Raw genomic sequence first — 19,914 nt, forward strand, 5'->3', positions numbered from 1 at the left:
TTAGCGGTTTGCTTACTTTAGCAACAAGGAAAACTCCCTATATCACTACCAAGAAAATTATTCAGGCCACATTTTAATGGTCTCAAATTTAAAACCAACTACACATGACAGTTTAATGTAATGTTGATGTAATGTGTTTATTTAGATTTGATAATTGGGCCTGCCAAGACATGTTTTTGACAGGTTATGTTGTCCTTTAAATGTCAGGTCATCATAACAAAGACATTGTTGTCTTGGTTTAATTAAGTTGTCAAAGCAAAGACACCTGAAACAATTTCATCATAACATCAAAAGTGAGATAATTGACCGAATGAGAGAACAGTCATAAGCAGACATAAAGACTCCTTCATTACAGTTGTCATGTCATGGTTATAATGGTGTTTGGTCAGTCTTATGCATACCCCATAAATAAAGTGTTACCACTTTATATTGAAGACATTTGTTTATTTATAGTATTTCCAAGTCCATGTTGAAAACATCATTGAATTTAAGGGTTTTTCCACCTTTTTTCTGTTGTTGGAAGCACTACTACTCAGCTTATGAAAACAGTTTTAAAAAAGTGTTCTTCAAATTGTTCGATTGCATTTTAGGAAGTGCAGGAAAGTGTTGAGCCATTGCTAGTTTAGTTAAAGTTGGGAAGTTATGACATTTTGAATTAAGCACTTTGGCCATGTGAGTCATCCAACTGTAAGGGCATATTTAGTGTGCAGCACATTGCTGGTGTAACCCTGCAAGGCTCCAGGGGGTACCATATCAGTCCGTGAACATTTCACACAATTGTTACAGAATAACTGTCATTGAATTAGCATTCAGATTGAATTGTAAACTAATTTATTTGGAATTTCCCTAATGTTTGCACTGAAAGTGACCTAACACACCCATGCATGTTTTTGAATTATTCCAGCTGACCTCTGTGCAGCTTGAAGTAATCCTTAGCTAGCCTGGGAATTAAATAAGATCACTAAACTTTCTGTAATAACAAGAATCATAACAGGGGTACATTAGACATTAGCTGCGTACATTAGACTTCTATGAACTTATTTATGTCTCAACTGTAAACGTTTTACAGCAAACGGAAGTCGTGGAGTGCAGGCAGCAGATCTGATTCTTTCCGCTCCACACCTCCTTGCCATGTCATCCCTCCCTGCCCGCTGCAACATCTGCTGCATATGTCTGGATTATTTATTGCTGGAAGGGAGAGATCCAAGCCGAGTGCATACCAGAGCTGTACAGGAAGTAGTAATGCTGGGAGGAGGAGGCAGTAGAGGAGGAAATCATGCACAAAGTGGAGACCAAGGAGGGGGAAGAACAAGGGGGAGTGAAGGCATGATGATGGATACAATAAATGGTATAGCCCAGCTACCTTCAACCCTTACCCAGGCCTACCTCACTGTTCTTGGTGCATTTTTGAGCCATGACCCTGATAGAAGAGGAAGAACAGACATGCCAAATACCATGACCCCTCAAGAGAGGTGAATACTGAGTACAAAGCATACATCACACCACTGACACAACATACATAACATGAAATTACAGTAAATTTGATTGACAAAGTACATTTGTAGGAAAGCTTAATGTCTCGCTGTTAAATGCACTTGAGTATTTTATAGAAAGAAAGAGGAAACCTTAAATTTTTAGAAGTCTTGAGACAGCACAAGCAGAAAATGTTACCAAAGAGTACTCGTGATATTCAAATAGTCAAATAGAAACTTAAGTTTATTTTCAGTTTCTCTTCACCTTCACATGATCTTTGATGATAGGGTTTGATTGAAACAATGCAAATTTCCCCATTTCGGGACTAATAAATAATTGTCTTAACTTGTATAATGTTACAAAGCAGCAGTTGGCATTGTGATTTAAATTTTGATCAAATGCACATGAATGAACTTGTCTTCTGTCTCTTTGTGCAGCACTGTGTGGCTGCTGAGTCAGTATCGATCTGAGGTGTGCGAGCTGAGTCAGCTGGCCTGGAAAGGCTTAGAGAGCGGCCAGATCCTCTTCATGGAAGAAGACATTTCTCAGGATGTTTTGAAGTTCTCATATAAAACGGGGATTCTCACTCAGGTCAGACATGGTCGCACAGTATGTGAGCATGTTCTCTACACGTCTGCGAGGCTGCAGGGTTTCACACTAGAGGGCAAGAGTAATTGTTGAAAGAGGAAGGGTTGTGGTGTGTGTGTGTGTGTGTGTGTGTGTTTCTTTTTGGGGTTTTCTCAGTGAGCAAAGTTAAATAAATTACCATTTATTGTGGGCAAAATAGTTTAATAACATGGCCCTCTGAAGACTTAGTGACTCAATGAAAAACATGTGTTTTTTTAATGTCTTGCCATCAGGTGGAGGTCAGACGTGAGGACGGGAAACTCATCAACTCCTACTGCTTCATTCATCTCACAGTACAGGAGTTTTTGGCTGCACTCAGAATTATGACCAGTCGGGATGTTAGTGACACGCAGCTGAAGAAGACGTAAGGAACAGAAATCAGAGCAGCCAGATGTAACTGGGAACATGATTATGTTCCTCAGGGCGATGACAGTCTTCCTCTGTGGAGCTGTTGATTTGTCTCTGTAAGATGAAACTGTGAGCTCCATTGACAGCAGCTGCAGTAACAAGCACACTCAGCCCTGTGCATTAAATCAATTGTAATTAAGATAGAGTTATTAACTGGAACTATTTTTTTCATTGTACTTCATTATTACACAATCCAATTTTCTGAAAAACAAACAACTACTGTAGATTTACAGTGCTTTATTTGGATGAAACGCTATCTGTTTGCTATCTGTTTGCACCTGTCCTCTCACATTGGTGCCGTAGGGTCTGTGCTGGGCTCAAAATTACCAGAGACAGGAAAAGCTCTTACTGTTGCTCAGGTTATCACCAACTTGTTGTGTGTGCCACGCTACTAAAATAAAACCCTGTAACCTGAGCTTGAGAACTCATCTTATCAGTAGTGGAAGAAGTATTTAGATCTTTCACTTAAGTAAGAATACTCATAACACCCTGTAAAAATATACAACAAGTACACAAAAAGAAAAAAATGTATTTAAGTTAAAGTATGTGAGTATAATCAGTTTAGTATCAAAAGTTAGTTTCGAGTCTTAAAATGGCCCCTGTGACTGCTCGGTTATTATATCATTAGATTATCATTACTGATGCATTAATGTCTATGCAGCATGTTACTTTTGTAGTTGTTGATGAAGAGGTTTCACAACTGTTTTGTACAGGACTGCAACTAATGAATTTCTTTCATCATGGATTAATCTGCTGATTACTTTCTACAGTAATCAATTAAATTGATTGTTTAGTTTGTAAAAATTTCAGAAAATAGTGACACTTGACACTCTCAGTGCCTTGTTTTGTCCAACTAAAAGTCAAAGCCTCAAACATATTAATGTAAATAATTAAAATGCAAGTAAAAACAGTAAATCCTCACATTTGAGAAGCTGGAACTATAAAATGTTTGCCATCTTTAAATGCAAAAAATGACCTGGTTGCCGTTAATTAACTGTAACTCATCAATAATCAACCAGTTGTTTCAGCTGCACTTTACAGCTGCTGTACATTAGATGAAATCTTAAATTTAAAGTGTAAAATTAATAAATGGAGCAGCATGAAATGAAAATAAGTACAGTGCCTGAATGAGTGTACTTAGTTACATTCAACCACTGCATCTCATATAAAAATAATTAACAATAATTAATTATAAATAAGTATAGATCTATTTAGGTATTAATCGATCTCAGAGGTTTTTTATAAACTACACTCCCAAATCTCCTCTCAATCTATAGTGTGATCTATAGTGTCTTTTTATTGCTCTGAAGAGTGATGGGAGGTGCTGAAGAGTGTTGATTTGACTATATAGAGTTTCTTGCCATGCAAGGCCCCTTGTTTTGGAAAGAGATGAGCCGTGTAAGTTGAGCACAGTAACACATATGTTTGACCCCCCTCTTTAAAAGGAAAGAAAATGTGCTGGCGCAGGCTGAGAGGGGATGTCCTAATCACAGCAGTGTGGGGGTTTATGGGCTCAGCAGAGGGGGACTCAGCAGGACAGGATCGTGTCACTATTAAAATAAACGACTTCCTGTGTAGCCACATGATCAATTATGTTAACAGCTTAATATTTTCCTTGTAGAGAGTGTGTTGCTGCTACATCTCCAGTCTAATAAGAAAATCTAGCGTGAAAGACAAAATCTGCATCCCTTACTGAGACAAACTAACTATAACCACCATGCAGACTTTTGTTTTACGTCATAATTCGTTTCTGTTAAAATGTAGTAACCACAGTAGGGCAGGGATGATCAATCAGCCAGTCAAAAGCAGTCAGAGTTTCCATCTGATGTGCTTTTATCCCACTCTGTGTCATGTGGCATTTTCATCAAACAGGCACTTTGCTGTTGTTTTTCAACCAGCTTTGTATCACTACAGTGTAGGTATCATATGAAAATGAATAATGGCACACTTCTCTCCATTTTATCTGCACCCAGAGCAAAAATCCCCTAAAGGACCCAAAAATTAGTCATCTGGCAGATTCTAGGGTTGTTGAATCAACTACAGATTGTTCCACATTTTGGATGTGTGCATCTACGTCCATATCCATAATGAGTGAAGTAGGATTCTCTCTCTGGAATCGAGTGGGGGGGGGGGGGTATCGCACCAAATTCTGATCAGACTTTCTAAACTAGGCAGTGCTACACCAAAAATAATCCATAAACCAAGATTCTGCCTATTTCTTGCCTAAAATGTTTTTAGTGTACTGTTTACTGTTTGTTTCAAAACAAACTGTAAGCCAAAACTAAACAAGCATGTACTGTCCAGTGCAGCACAGTGAATTCTGGTTGTTGTACCTGTAGGTTTTCTCCTACAACAAAGGTAATACCACTGCCCTTTTTCTCTGTGTTCTCTAGTCATGTAGCACCATTTTCAAAGATATTTGCATATTTCTTTTGCATAGACAACACAATTTTATGCAAGGGCCATCCTTCTAGTGGTAAAGTGCTTCTTTAAGTCCACTACAAATTGTGTGACTCATCAGGCCGATAGCTGTCGAATGCCTGTAGACTTCCTTTACAGAATCAATGCAAACAGCAAAAGCTCTCCGACTTCTAAGTAAAATAAGTCTCTAGCTCAAAACTAAACAAAATAGCGGTGTTATTGATAACTTTCAGCCAATAAAGGTGGCATTTGATCTTCCCCTTCCATTGCATTCAAATAACAACATTATTGTTTGAATCATCTGTCCCATCAAGTGGTTGCCTGTTGAACTGTCCTCTGCACAGCCATATAACGTAGTTGTGTATCTATTTCTGAATCCAAGTAAAATGTCGACTTTGCTCTCTCCTCTTCCTCATTGCTCTCTCAGATTCAGTCTGAAAACTCGCTGGATGACCAAGTCAGACCAGAGGACAGTCTTTACGGACTCCCTGCACCTGTATGTATGTGGTCTGGCTTCCCAAAACTGCACTCAAGCCTTAGTTGAAATAGCCAGGACCTCTGGTGGAACAGGAGGCAAGAATTGGGTCCAAAAACGACAAGCCCTCGTTCTGAAACTGCTAGAAAACCTTTGTCACAACAACCTGACTGGACCAAAGGTAGAATATGAACTGAAGTGAATCCTGATAAATGGATGTATAATTTAACTGCACAGACTTCTTTCTTTACTGAATCCACCTTCTTAAATCTTGTCAGGTATTGGAGCTTTGCCACTGTGTCCAGGAGAGCCAGGACCGCAAACTGGCTCAAAAGGTTGTGGAAACGAGAGCCACCCTGGAGCTGCGCAACATCCGGCTCTTACCCAATGATATTGATGCTCTGGCTTTTGTAGTGAACTCAAAAGATGATAATGGCATCGGATTGGACTTTGGAGCATGCTCAATGGAGTTGGAGTGTTTAGATGTCCTGCCCAGGTGTCAGTACATTCACTTCCTCTGGTAAGTCCATACAAATACTTACACAAGAAAAACAATGCATAGACTGTCAGTTATGTAAATGGCACATTCAATACACAGTCAAAATGCTAAGCGCTCAGGGCATGTAATGCTTGGAACTATTTTCATGTTCAAAAGCATGGTGTACAGGAAGAAGCAGTTGAAAAATTCAGTTGTAAAGCATAGGAATGGTGAGGTGACTGGTGTTAATACGTCAAGAATCTGAAAAACCTGAGCAGCGTATATGGAAAGAGCTGCTGCTTTGCCTTTGAAATTCCACAGCTGATTGGCCACCTGTCCTGCATACTGAGGATCTGACTTAAGCTCTTTATATCCTACTGTGCCCCTGTGGAGTTTGTGTCAAGTAGGCCGACTGTAACCTCGGCTCAAGGGCATAAAGACAAAAACTAACGCCTTTACTGTGAGGGATATTTTATCAGAGAATGAACTTGTATTTTATAGGGCAGTATCAGCCTATTCATCATAAAACAATAAAACTGAGAGCTTGGACTTCCGCATACTAGACTTAGGAAACTCAAAGAGCAGCATATGGAGTTGTTCATGTATGATTGTATGTAACTGATTGACTGATTGATTGATTAATTTGTTCATTATATAGTGCCTATGCCCATATGAGCGCACAAGACGCTAGACAACACAAAGACTGACACATAACATACCATAATATACAGTGGCACACATTTTAAAAGGCATTTCAGGGCATACACATCAGTGAAAGAAAATATATTATGATGTTGAATACTGTGTTTGTTTGTTTGTTTGTTTGTTTATTTAATTATTCATTTGTATGCCCATTAGCCACTACCAAGTAAAATGACATGACAATGTACAGTACAACAATTAAAAAGAAAAAAGGAACAAGACAAATAAACTACTAAAACATAGATACAGAAAAATGACAAAGACACAGATCTCCTTTTAGAAGATCCAGCTCAACCTTCAGACGAACAAAAGCATGTGCTCAGTTTAGACCGGTCTAAACTGAGCACATAGACCTCTGCCCTCTCCTTAAAATAAGTGTCAAGTAATGTGTAGTAATCATCTGTCATTTGCACACAGTTTCTGAGCTTTGGCTCTTTCCAGATCTCTTCTTTTCATTGTTCCTAATAGATGTGTAGTATTTTTTGTTTGACAGTGTTTACATTACACTGCAAATTGTTCCTGAAATTGCCATTTAAATCAGAAAGAGAAAATACTGCAGAAACCTATCTTGGCCAAGGATAATTGTATAAGTTATGGATAATAACAGTAGCAAGGGGGTGGATACCAGCAGCAAGTCTTTCCAGAGAAGCTCTCGAGGCCTCTGAAGGGTCCCAGTGACAGAATCACACAGACCTCTCATGCAGTTAAAGCTATTGTATTCTCTTTCTTTTGTTTGCCCAACAAATCTGACATATTTCCATGGCAGTCTCTGCATTACGACTTCTGATTCACAATTAAGGCTTGTTTCGTTCTGATTTTTAATTTTTTTCCCCTTCACTTGCTCTCAGTTTTCGCAGCCGCAAGTACGGCGACAAGTTTGCTGAGAAGTTGTCCTCCATTTTGCCAAAATTCACAGCCCTGAGGAAACTTGAGTAAGACTCAAATCATTGTTTGTCCTGTTTCACATTGTTTCATGTCTGTCTCTTGAATCTCTCTTGAATTCATATCTAGCTTATCAAAAGTGGTGTAGTTTAAATGTTGCTTAACGTCCTCAGGCTGTACTCACAGATCAGTGTACTTTGTTTTCTTTGTAATACTGTAAGAAACGTAGCAAGGCAAGTTTATTTATATAGCACCATTCAGACACAAGGCAGTTCAAAGTGCTTTACAGGAAATACATCAAAAATTTTAAAATTACATTGAAAAGATTAAAACAAAAAACAAAGATGGGCAAATAGTAAATTACAGATAAAAAAAAAAAGCATTTAGAATATAATAAAACAAAAGCAATCCAATAAAAAGTTCCACATGAATGTTGTGAATTTAATTATTTGAAAACCACAGTTAATGTTTTAGATGAGCTCACAGTAGCAGAAACACCCTCACAACAGTGACTGATTTGGTCTTTTTCTCCACAAGGTTTTGCGGTTCTGCTCTGACTGCCACAGGAGCAGCTAGTTTGGCTTCTGCTCTACAGAACTGTCCACACATCACTGAAATCAAGTATATACGCTACAACATTATTTTTGTTGTCTTTCTGACTAAATGGCAATGCTGACACCTGGATGCAGGTCTTAAATTTGATACCTTTGTTTTGACGTTGCAGTTTGAGTGACAACAATCTGAAAGACGCAGGGATCAAACATATAGCCGATGTTTGTACCAAACTACCAAGACTGGTCTCGCTAATGTAAGAACACTCTGCTCATGAGATTTTATTTTTAGTAGCTGTATTATCTAAAGATTTTGCTGCAGATTTAGCTGATTCTGTGCATAAGAGTTACATGTGTGTACGTTTGCCTCGCAGGTTGGGTCGAAACAACATCTCTCTGAAAGCAGTGGACTATCTAATCAGGACAATGTCTTCATGTTTGAACATCCAGCATCTTCACGCAGAGTACGACCACACACACATGCACATATACAGTCAGACACCAGCTAAGTTACAGGCATCATTATTTTTGCACGACTTATAGCAGGTGGCAGGGTCCGCCACATATAAACAAAGTAAAACAGTATGAAATGGTGTTGTCCTTTAAGGTCAGTTTGTTTATTCAGTTTAGTCAGTCGTGAAAACAAAGAGAGTTTGTTTATTTAGTTTGTTTAGGCAGAAAAAAAAATCAGACAATAAAGATCTTTCTCTTCTGGTTAGAATTTCCTCCCGAAAACTACATAATGCACCTTTAACACAGAGGCCAAACAGTACATCCGCACTGGCTCTGCATTATGGGACCTCTAAGGAATGAAATAAAAGTTAAAAAGTTTCAGATTGTGTCAAAAAGGGAGCAAGTAAACATTGTAATAAAATATGGATTTTGTATTCTTTTTGCAGTGGGATGAAGGAAGTGACAGTAACCTTCTGTCAAAACAAGTGAGTTTAATGGCTAAACAGTAAATACCAACCAGTAATCAACCGTACAGTTTGTCATTGAATAACATTGTCATCATATGAATTCTGCACACACTGAAACTCTCTCTTATTCATGTGTTCCCCTTCGCAGCCATAAACCTAAGTCTGAACCAAAAATCAGGTGAGACATCAAACAATAACGCTCTTATTAAATGTTGACAGCTGTCCAGATCTTTAGTAACGCAGCCAGTTTCCTTGAAGAACTTTGCTCCTCATTTGAAGTGAAATGGCTCTAAACAAGGTTCATGTACCAGAAACAGCCACAGAGTCTATGACTACAGAAATACTGCTGGACTTATTCAGTCTGTTAAGTTCAAGTGCTGATTGAGTTTCATTTTAAATGTTGATGTTTTGTTGTATTGTTGTTAAACTGTTATCTTTTGGTGCAATTTGTTCTCCAGCTTGTTGAATCAGAAATGGAGCAAGCCTGATATGCAAAAACTTGCCGAGTCATTGACACATTGCCCCGCCCTGTCTGTCGTGGAGTAAGTAACCATGAATACACCACTTCAAATTCAGGAAACTCCCTACTAATGATACAGCCAGCAGTGGAATGTAACTAAGTACATTTATTCAAGTAAACTCACTGCACTACATCTTAAGATCAGATATTGTTCCCTTTACTCATAAGTGAAAACCACATATCTTCATTTGGTGATTTTGAATTTGATTCATGATGAAGTGTTTTTGTATAGGTTGAGAAAATTCAACTTCTTAAGCCAAATAACTATTTATAACACTATTTTAAAAAACCTAGACCAACCATACCTTGAGATATGTGGTTCTCACAGGACAGCCACACTGCAACCATACGATGATCTTGTAGTGCATGTTGCTGATCATACTTACATACTTTTACATACATATCGAAAGAGAATAATGAGGTACTGAGAATAATGACAACAGCCAGTTACTGGCTCATTGCTTTATGGTCTCTCCTGGGCAGTGTTAACAGAAGTTTTGTTTTATGTGTGCTCTAACTTCCTTTTAGTCAACAGAGCACTGCTCACCACAACTGACACTTTTCAGGTTATAGTTTCATTGGTATGATATTTGTCACAGCTAACAAGGGTGTATACTCTGTCTGTGTATATTATTGGTGTCGTTTGCAATGCTACTAATAGCACATATAGTATATTCATTCCGATCATTTGCTAATGAAGCTCTGTGTTTGTGTGCCCTAGTCTGTCTGGAGGCCACTGGGATTTGGAAACTCTGAGGACGCTGACTCAGTTTTTGCCAATGTTTAACGTCTCCAAAGAGATCATGTGAGACTGGATTCACCACAAAGCACATGATACAAGAGTGGCATAAAGCTACATGTACTCTGCATCTGGCTGATTTTTTACCACACTGTAATTGCTATAAAATATGTCATTTATGCTGTACTCTATTGATTTAGCCCTCAAAAAAGCCTTATTGCGCTATTTAATTTTTAGTGGTTACATATAGGTACAAAGTATAAAACACTGTATTCAGCATCTGTAAGAATTGAACAGCAGCAGATGGTTGATATCAGATGTGTCTTCTCAGTGTGAATGACAGCTGCTCTTCAGTGGAGGGTGTTGTGATTCTGACGGCTCTGCTATCAGACTGTCCTGCTGTGATCGAGCTTCATATCAGGTACAAACACCCCTAACATGCTCACATCATTTAACATAAAGTACTAATAAATGCATAGTTATCTCTACACTAACAGGCTGGACCATCAAAACCTGTAAAATGACCAACAGCATATTTAAATCATATTAGTAAACCTCAGGTTTTCATTATTTTACTATTTTTCTTCATCTTTCAGACTACAGAGTCCTGTCCAGGTGTCTATTGTGTTCCCTGGAGGAAAAGAAAAACCTGCGGGTGAAAGATCTAAAATACTTTGGTATGTGTTAAAAACAAACATCCAAGGGAAGTAACAAACAGTGAAAATATACCTTCATATTTCTGTGTATCAGTATTACTGGTGATGATGATGATGATGATGATGATGATACTAATCATGAAGCTGTGTCCTCTGTCAGTCTCAGCTGCTGTCGTCTGCTTCCTGCTGATCTGGAGAAAGTTTGGAGAAGTTTGGGAACTTCCTCTGAACTCACTTTGCTCGAGTAAGATACAAAAAAAGATCTCACTACGTGTGATTTATCACAAGAGACAGAACGGCCAACTTGAAATTAATTACTTTTATATACATACTTGAATTATAGACACTTAAAAAACACTTTATGTTTATTAAGTCTGCTTTGATTTAATGTAATTAGACGAAAAATAATTAATATATTCAAAACGTATGCATCTCCAGTTGTATAGCTGTTGCTATTGATAATGAGTCAAATGAAGCATCAACCACTGTACCTCGTTAAAAAACATGATGTGTCTTGTAGGGTAAATTCATATGTGGAATTGTAATGCAATTGTGTCCAGTTTAAGTGTTTCTTTTATTTCGGTACTCAAGTTGTGCTCTTCACATTCTTGCCTGCCAGTCTGTCTAGTAACTCTTTAGGCAACAAAGGTCTTGGGAAACTGTTGGAGTTCCTTCCACATCTGAGGAGCATCCAAGAGATCAAGTAAGACTCACACACAAAGTGATAACAACGTAATTAGTGATACACTGGAAACAATTTAAAATATCTGAAACATCACTGGTGATCTTCACAGCAAACGCCTGATACAGAGTGTATGATGTGTACTTAATAAGGGTGATTCGACCTGCCAGCAGAATTTTGCTAAAAGGCTTCTGCAATGAAATAGGAAGAAAGGTTTTTAAATGAGAGATGAGACTCTGTTTGCGTTAGACAGAGCTGATCTAATCTTGGTTAGTTGGCAAAAGCTGGACTGGTATTTTCTCACCAAACAGGTTCCAAAGCAAGCGTCTCAATGCTGGCAGCTACTATGTTTACCCCGGGGCATCACTCACTATTAATGGCTCACTTGGAGCTGAGTGATGTCCTTCCCCCTGGCTCATTGTTTTTTGTGTGTTTTTTTCAGTGCCAGTAACAACCAGATCACCATGGACGGAGTGTTGATGCTGGCTGGTGCTTTGTGTTCCCACAACAACTTAACACAAATTCATATTAGGTACTCTTTGTTTTATGTTTCAGCCACGCAATGCTTTTAGACACAAGTACAAGTATAAGTGCTACATAAATTAGCATAGAAATAAATAGACGAGGGAGACAATGGTCTTGTTAAATGTGTGCTGTTGGTTTTACAGTCATGGAGGCAGAGAGCAGGTGACCCTGAAGTTTTGCCCTGACAAAAGGTAATACCTCCACACATCTGGATACAACTGTAACCCTAACACTGCATTTGATTTTTTTTAGCTAATGAGCTCATTTATGCTCTTTTTTTTTAGCGAAGACAATCAGCAGCTAAAGATGTTCAGGTACAGTATGCTGATAAAGAGTTTGAAGAAAAACACACAGTTGACGTGTGTCTAACTTAAGTTTTCTTTAAAAACAAGTGATTACTTTGAAATTAAAACACAAAATGATCCTCTTTTACGCTGTAGGATAAACAGCAGCAGCCTCCTGCCAACTAATGTGACTGCACTATGTAGGAGATTGCTCCAGTGTCGCTCCCACTTGGAATTAGAGTAAGTTAGAGTATTATTATATCCACACATTATTATTTCAGGATTTTGACCAGACAAATAGACATAACTATACTTTTTTTGTGTGTCAGTTTGTCTCACAGCTCGCTGACAGACAAGGCTATCGAGAATCTGCTGAAGGTCCTGCCCAAGATGACGTCACTGCAGAGACTCAAGTAGGAATATACACGCGTGTTTGAATTAATTGATATTTAAATTGTTTAAGTTGTACACAGAAATGGTACAAATATGTGTACTGTATGTATATTTAATGTTGTACTGACATGTATTGTTATTACTGTTATTATAATGGGGATAAATATAAAGATGATGGCACACGGCAAACACTTCAAGTTCAGAATGTGGCCCAGTGTGAACAAAGCAGGAGGCTGTAGGAGGGAGTCAGTGCTGAGGCTTCTTTTCTTATTGTGCTAACGCTGCTGATAACCTCACCACACAAAAATATGCTGTCATGCTTGGGAAATTTCACAAAAGGTTACTATAGTTCAGTAATCCTAACCTTTAAAGAACCCTGCATTTATTTTTTATCAATAGCTACTGTGATTTGATAACCTTTTATCGTCGTTTTCCACAGCGTCAGCCACAGCATCACGTCCGCAGCTGGAGCACTGAACTTAGTCAATTGTTTGACTGTCAGTCAGCGAGTCACCTCAGTGGAGCTCAGGTACTTTCCTGAGATGCAGCAACATCTCTGTTCTGTAGTTGCTACAATTAATAAGACTGTTCATTATGAATATTTCACTGCAATAATTGTTAAATAAATGTTTTTCTGTGTTTTTGTTTCATATTGCTTTAAACTCTTCATCAGACCTCAGGCTGAATCCTTCATCCGGTTTGACAGTGTGAAAGCAGAATGCGCCAGCTGCAGGTTTGTAATCACCAACACACTTACTGACAGTTTTTTGATTGCACCGTCTGCTGGTATAACTAAAGCAAACTTGGTGTGTGTGAGTGTTTCTCTTTGTGTCTAACTGCCAGTGCTTGTGGTTCATTACGGAAATGATTAGATAACTCTTCCAGCACTGGCTGTCTGCCACAACTGAAAGCAGTACTTGGCAGCAAATTTAAAAATGTTACCGTGACTTCCTAACTGATTCCAGTATTTTTAAATCTGGGCCCTATGTTGACATAATTTTATAGTAGATCACCTCAACCGGCAGCCACGACATGGACTACAGTGGCTGCAATATAATCGTTCAACTGTCAAGGTTACATTCACTAAAAATGCTTGTCTCTGATACGGACAGGCTCAGATTGTTATTCTAATTGTAAAACAACACTTGGAAAGGATTCTTATTGGATTCCTATTGAGAGGTTTTACTTTTGCAAAACAAAACAGAAAAAGCTGTTATGTTGTTCTCTCGAAATCCATGAGACTCCATTTACACAAGCAGCAGCTTTATGATTGCAAAATACACTTGTTCTCCTTTATTGGACAGTGATGAAGGCAGAAAGGAAATGGGTGGTGACATGCAACAAAGGTCGACCAAAAAATGTCACAATAGGGCCCAGGTATTTTGAAAGGCACTGGAATTCCACTTTGATGTCCCAATGTTGCATCTGTCTGACTGACTGTGTGCACACAGGTTGAATGATTTTGACTTGAATGGCGACACCTTGGAGAGACTGCTCAAGATCCTACAGCAGATACCTCGCCTGTCTGACCTGGAGTATGTTCCACACACAGAACACACACACAAACCACACATACCCATGTACTGTACATACGTACTGTACCACTGCTTACTTACACGCTGTTGGTGTTGATGCTGAGTCATCTTTTCTTTTGACTGCAGCTTATCAAGTAACCAAGTGGAAGATGAAGGAGTGAGGCGTTTTGTGGATTCTGTACCAGAGCTTCAAATCACCAGCTACGTCAAGTAAGATACATGTTATTAAAAACTGATGTCAACATTTTCAGTTCAATATTCGTTCGTAGCAGCGGTATAGAGCAAAGCAAACAGTGAAACTATTTTTTAATGCACAGTTTGTTAAAAGTAGAAGTATGTGACATTCAGTTGATTTAACTAAAGGATATTTTACTTTTCAGTTCATTTACTACGAATTCAAGCCTGACAGACACATTTTCAGTCGTTTCAGTCAGAATGTCGTCAGAAACTGGTGGATATCAATTTACATTTTGTGTGTATCTTTTTTTAGCCTTACATTAGTATTTTTGGGTTGTTTCTACATTTCTATTTACAGTTTGTATGTATAATGATTTAATTTACCGTGAAGTTTATCAGTAATATATCACATATGATTGTAAATGGGTAAAATACACAATAACCTTTTTCTCAAGGTCCACGGGTGTCCCAGAGGGGAAGTTTGTAAAGCAGTAAGGGTTCACATGTTGGTAGAAGACAAAAGGACTACATTAACAACAACATCAACAATAAATCACATGGCTAGAGCAGGGTAATGTAAATTCATACCAAGCACACATTTGCAAACGTGCAAATATGCCAGGGTAGTTCAAATAATGCAGCCAAAGTGCTAAATGCTGTTAAACAAATAAATAGCACTTGAAAGAGAGCTGATGAAAGAGACACAGAGTCATTTAGTCGTCTGAATGGGGGCCCTGAAACAGAGGCCTGAGGGCAACGGCTCAAACTCCCTCTCGAGTGGATGGTCCTGGCAGTGCAATATAGCACACGTGCTTGTTACAACTGACTAAAAGCTCAGCCTGACTCCTCCATGAGATCTTTAGTTTCCACACCAAGAGGTCATACAGAAGGTATTTAATGGTCTTAAATACTTTAATGTGTCTCCATCCACAGTTTGAGCAACAACAGCCTGACCCAGCAGGGGCTGTTGGATGTGGCCAGCACGCTGTGTGTCTGTGGTAACATCTCTGGTGTAGAAGTCAGGTAAGTCTGTACATTGTGGAATCGAGTGAACAAAGTGGAAAGAGAAGAAAGCAATTAACTAGATTGTGAAAACATGAAAAACTGCACAAATAACGGAGTATTTGTCCTTGTCTGTCTTCTTGTCTGTGGACTCGACTTTGTGATGTGTGCTGGTAGTCTGGGAGCAGAGGAGAGGTGTCTCATCTGGTTTACACAGTCTGAAGGCTGTGAAAAAACTCTGAGGTAGGACATTGACCCAAAATTTCAAAAGCACAAGTGTGCAGCGGCTTTGAGTTTGAAGATAACCTTCAGACCATTACCACATCACCACTGAGCCTCTTTGAAGTACTTAATAGACCGCAGTATGTGAGCTCTTACTGCTCTGAACTTAGATTATCTGTAAAGATTGTATTCCTGTGATAGTTTCATTAATTTCCACACAGCTTCAACCTCAATTACTTATACTTCAGCAGGAGCAACATCAGAGGTATCAGGTTTTATTTACTACTCCTACAGAAGTAGGCACTGACGGGAGGAAACCGACAGGAAGTGGAAGTTTAGTGTCAGCCACAACTTCACCTCGTTTGAATCACATGGTGGGATGATTCATGCGACCATAGGTTCATTTATTCTTTCGGTTGTCTGTTAAGGTGGTAGTAGTAGGAGGTCGTGCACATTGTATTCACCAGTAAAGCAGTGTATGCCTTTGACAAATCCTCGTGTGTTGAGTAATTTTTGTTTGTCCATCCCTTCTTATCTTCTCTGTCTCTGTGCCAGTGTCAGAGAGAGCAGTTTGGAACGTGACCATCTGGTCAGATTAGCAGAGATCGTGTCTCTGTGTCCCAGTCTGACCAAAGTGGAGTAAGTACACCTCAATTTTCATATGAAAAGCTTCTCATCAGCTTGTGAGGAATTTAGGAAAACGGACTATCAATTAAAAATGACATTTCAATGTGGAGGTTAATACTGTAAATATTTCAAAACTGTAATTCCAGTTTTGACTTTCAGAGTTAAACCTATGTTGAAAGATTGCATTCTTTTATGCAGAAGAATGTGTGAAAAATCTAAATGCTTATTCGTGTTATGAAGCCCGTGTTATGTGAGTACAGAGACCTGACTCATAATGCTAAATGTCTCAGCTGGTCCAGTGTTCAATTTATTTTCCATGCAATACTAGATCCTGGCACTTACACTCATCTAAATATCATGTATGATTACTCTGGTTGGTCCACAGGCTCAGGAACAATTTGCTGCAGTCGGATTGGATCGTGGACTTTGTGAATCTGTTGAACATCCATGAGAGAGGACTCAGTGTCAGGTGAGAGAGAACGCTGTAGATGCAGCCTGTAGCCACACAACACATTGTAGGATCATTTTTCTTCCATATTGTTTTTTTAAGTCATGGCACATCTGTGTGTGTGTTCTAAAAGCTGAAGGAACCTGTACCCAGTTGCTGAATTGATTGTTAAAATATTGAACTGTGTCAAACTCTCTTCTTTGACAGTGTTGAGGAGGGTTGGATCAGATCCGAGGAGGCTGTTACGTTGGTGTGTCGCTGTCTGGAGCTCAACAGCATCATACACACTATCAAGTGAGAGATGCAAATGAACACAGATTGGAGGACTATACACTCTTTGTAGTAATACACATATTCAAACATATTCAAACTCACTGTAGAATACCTCACATTTCCAGGGTTCAACACAACACGCTGCACCTGTCTTTGATGAGGTCCACTGAACTGACTTCAGTCAGGTAATAATTTTCAGGTTGCCTTTTTAAATTAAAGTCCCACATCCATCAAAAATGTGTTTAGTTCAGCCAGTGTTTTTATGATTGCAGCTAGTTTGGAAGCCAGTCATTATAAGACACATTATTATTCAGGAGGTGGTTGTTAGGCAGGATAAATCTGGGCGGGAAAAGTGAAAGGCTGCTCTCGCCCCTCCCTCTTTACCTCCACTGAGGTGCTCAAGAGTGCACATCAGACTGTGGTGTGAATGTGATCAGGGCGTTCCTGAAAAAGAGCTCTCAGTGTACCCTCCCTGAATAAATAAAGGATAAAGAAAATTGAAAATAAACATGAACAGTACATCTACTAATCCTCTCCCTCCTCCAGCCTTGTGGATTGTGCAATAGAGGGGCACCAGCTTGCACCCATGACGAGCTTCATCCAGAAGTGTCCTTCACTGACAGATCTCGAGTTAGTACCCTCTCTTCTGTGTATTAATATAATAAGCATTCAGTATGCAACAGGGACTTTTCTTTGTTAATGGAAGAAACAAAGCAATGTTAAATCATGTTTGTTGTCATTTTTCACAGTTTGTCCCACAACAGACTGGGTCTAGGGGGAGCTGAGTTCCTCTGTTCTGTTCTGCCCTCGCTGCCACATCTGTCTTCTCTCAGGTGAGAAGTTTTTCACATTTGACAGTTTTACTAATGTCTGTTTTGAGGTTCGAGCATGCGAACCATCTACTCTCATCTTTTGCAGTATTGCTTCCAAAGGGACTTATGTGATTGAGAAGCTCTCAGAGGCATTGCTGCAGGCTACAGCCATCCAGTGCCTTAAGTGAGCAACAAATGCACATTTTGGGACTTGTATGGAGCCTTTTCATTTGGTTTCCTCTCATCTGTTTGATTCATAGTAGTTGATTTAAAAGAATTGATTTGCTGGTAATTTACGACAGTGCATGCATAGTGCCTTTAAGGCAGTTTGAAGGGGACTGGGTGAATTCACAACAGTAACATGGGCAGGCAAGTTGTGCTTGTTTGAAAAGCTTTTATCTCTTTCTTAACAAATTACTTGGAACTTGTAGTCCCAGGAAGTTCTTTTCGAGGAGGTAAATGGTTTCTCCAGGCGGTTGTTGACTGCGTTTCCCTAAATACCAACAAAGAAAGGACAAATTAGTTTGCTGTTGTATGAAAAAAGGTGGCTTATTTTTTGCACATGACCAAGAAAAAATCACTAACGTCAGTCCATCTGTCATACACACAACAACCAAATAACAGACTGGTTTGCGGCTGCAGATTTTGTAATAAAATACTGCGATTACATAATGTAAACAGACGGAGAAGTTAAATAAGCTCTTGGTCCCTCGGGTGAAAATGCACCTCCTCCAAAAGTTACTTGTCTCTGGGGAAAGTTCCTGCAGTGGAATGGCTTCATATTGACTGTATAGACTAAATGTCAGCTCACCAGTTAAGGATCAGATTCTTCCAGTGTTTAATGGCTTTTTTTTTGTAACTTGACATGCATGAAAATAACTCCCAATATTGCATGGCGTGACTTTAAATTTCAATGGATAGCCAGCACATCATTTTTGTGTTAGTTCATGAATTCACATAAAATTTCCCCTTTTTCTTTCTCCCAGTTTATCAGGTCATGTGATTGGTGACACTGCAGCAGAGATTATGACCGGGATGTTCCCCCGTCTACGATCACTTAAGTACGCATTTAACATTCAGCATTTCTGCAGTAGTGTAAATTAATCTTACAGGTGGTTATATAAACATAATTTGGAACTGTTAATGTTACAATTTGACTTGTTTTCTCTAGCCTGTCTCATTGTTTGTGGTCAGCGGCTGGAGGGCTTCAGTTCATTAGATCACTGGGAGAGAGTGTCAGTCTTGAAGGCCTCAGGTAAGACACACATGCATGCATGTATACGAACTTTTGTGCAAAAATGTCTGAATACAGATAGACAGGCTTCTTTAATGTCCTGAAGTTATAAGTGTGTGTGTGTGTCTGCATGTGTGTGTGTGTGTGTGTGTGTGTGTGTGTTTGTGTTCTTTGTGCATGTCTAGTCTGGACTCTTTGCAGCTGAATGAGGAGAGCAGGGTGTATCTGGCACAATCACTGAGGAATATCAACTCTTTACGAAGTCTCAAGTAAGAAACACGGTGGTTTACTGGAGCGGTCTCATTATAATCATCATAATGTAGCCTATTTACTGCTAAGTATTAACAGTATTTAAGCCTGCAAAGCAAGTTAAAGCAGATGTCTGTACATTTACTACTACATTGGCACGGACATTCTGTACTTACACACATATCCAGCACCTCTCAAATCATCTGTTCTATTTATGATATCATACATTTGCTGACCGTGTCCCTGCCAAAACTGCTGCTCACATTACAGCCACCGCTGCTACAGCTCATCATACCAGCATGTCATCAGCTCCACATGAAGCTCATCAAAAAAGCTCCTCACCCCCCCACCCATTTCTCTCATAGCGCCAAGCTGTAAAGTGTTGCTCAGTGATGGGCTGCCAGGTCAGGACTTAGCTGGCAAATGTCAGTGCTGTTTATACAGCATGTACATGCATATCATATTTACATAGACATAGATCATTCTCACAAGAGATGACAAATTCTTTTAACCTAACTATTTTAATTTACCCACAGTTATTTATTATCCACTCCTAGACTGGAAGCAGTATAACAGTTTCACAACATGGTTCATTTTAG

At 39.1% G+C, this 19,914-nt stretch overlaps 1 protein-coding gene across 3 annotated transcripts in view; it reads left to right on the forward strand.

The window, feature by feature from the left end:
- nlrc5 (NLR family, CARD domain containing 5) overlaps nt 1-19,914 on the forward strand; it is a 38,637-nt gene that overhangs the window by 9,562 nt on the left and 9,161 nt on the right. For 2 of the 3 annotated variants that reach the window (XM_084363994.1, XM_084363996.1), the window contains exons 9-46: nt 1,070-1,472; nt 1,911-2,064; nt 2,334-2,464; nt 5,357-5,585; nt 5,683-5,924; nt 7,433-7,516; nt 8,004-8,087; nt 8,191-8,274; nt 8,392-8,481; nt 8,917-8,955; nt 9,086-9,115; nt 9,396-9,479; nt 10,179-10,262; nt 10,528-10,617; nt 10,793-10,873; nt 11,013-11,096; nt 11,472-11,555; nt 11,977-12,066; nt 12,203-12,250; nt 12,344-12,373; nt 12,500-12,583; nt 12,673-12,756; nt 13,176-13,265; nt 13,410-13,469; nt 14,188-14,271; nt 14,398-14,481; nt 15,382-15,471; nt 15,628-15,693; nt 16,228-16,311; nt 16,685-16,768; nt 16,955-17,041; nt 17,146-17,205; nt 17,567-17,650; nt 17,770-17,853; nt 17,939-18,016; nt 18,819-18,893; nt 19,004-19,087; nt 19,252-19,335. In XM_084363994.1, coding sequence (XP_084220120.1) covers nt 1,070-1,472; nt 1,911-2,064; nt 2,334-2,464; nt 5,357-5,585; nt 5,683-5,924; nt 7,433-7,516; nt 8,004-8,087; nt 8,191-8,274; nt 8,392-8,481; nt 8,917-8,955; nt 9,086-9,115; nt 9,396-9,479; nt 10,179-10,262; nt 10,528-10,617; nt 10,793-10,873; nt 11,013-11,096; nt 11,472-11,555; nt 11,977-12,066; nt 12,203-12,250; nt 12,344-12,373; nt 12,500-12,583; nt 12,673-12,756; nt 13,176-13,265; nt 13,410-13,469; nt 14,188-14,271; nt 14,398-14,481; nt 15,382-15,471; nt 15,628-15,693; nt 16,228-16,311; nt 16,685-16,768; nt 16,955-17,041; nt 17,146-17,205; nt 17,567-17,650; nt 17,770-17,853; nt 17,939-18,016; nt 18,819-18,893; nt 19,004-19,087; nt 19,252-19,335 — 3,691 coding nt within the window. The remainder of the gene's footprint in view (nt 1-1,069; nt 1,473-1,910; nt 2,065-2,333; nt 2,465-5,356; nt 5,586-5,682; nt 5,925-7,432; nt 7,517-8,003; nt 8,088-8,190; nt 8,275-8,391; nt 8,482-8,916; nt 8,956-9,085; nt 9,116-9,395; nt 9,480-10,178; nt 10,263-10,527; nt 10,618-10,792; nt 10,874-11,012; nt 11,097-11,471; nt 11,556-11,976; nt 12,067-12,202; nt 12,251-12,343; nt 12,374-12,499; nt 12,584-12,672; nt 12,757-13,175; nt 13,266-13,409; nt 13,470-14,187; nt 14,272-14,397; nt 14,482-15,381; nt 15,472-15,627; nt 15,694-16,227; nt 16,312-16,684; nt 16,769-16,954; nt 17,042-17,145; nt 17,206-17,566; nt 17,651-17,769; nt 17,854-17,938; nt 18,017-18,818; nt 18,894-19,003; nt 19,088-19,251; nt 19,336-19,914) is intronic. The other variant, XM_084363995.1, reaches the window with a different exon arrangement.

This window comes from Pagrus pagrus (genome assembly GCF_965226575.1).
Source record: "Pagrus pagrus genome assembly, chromosome: 10".
Taxonomy (NCBI): domain Eukaryota; kingdom Metazoa; phylum Chordata; class Actinopteri; order Spariformes; family Sparidae; genus Pagrus; species Pagrus pagrus.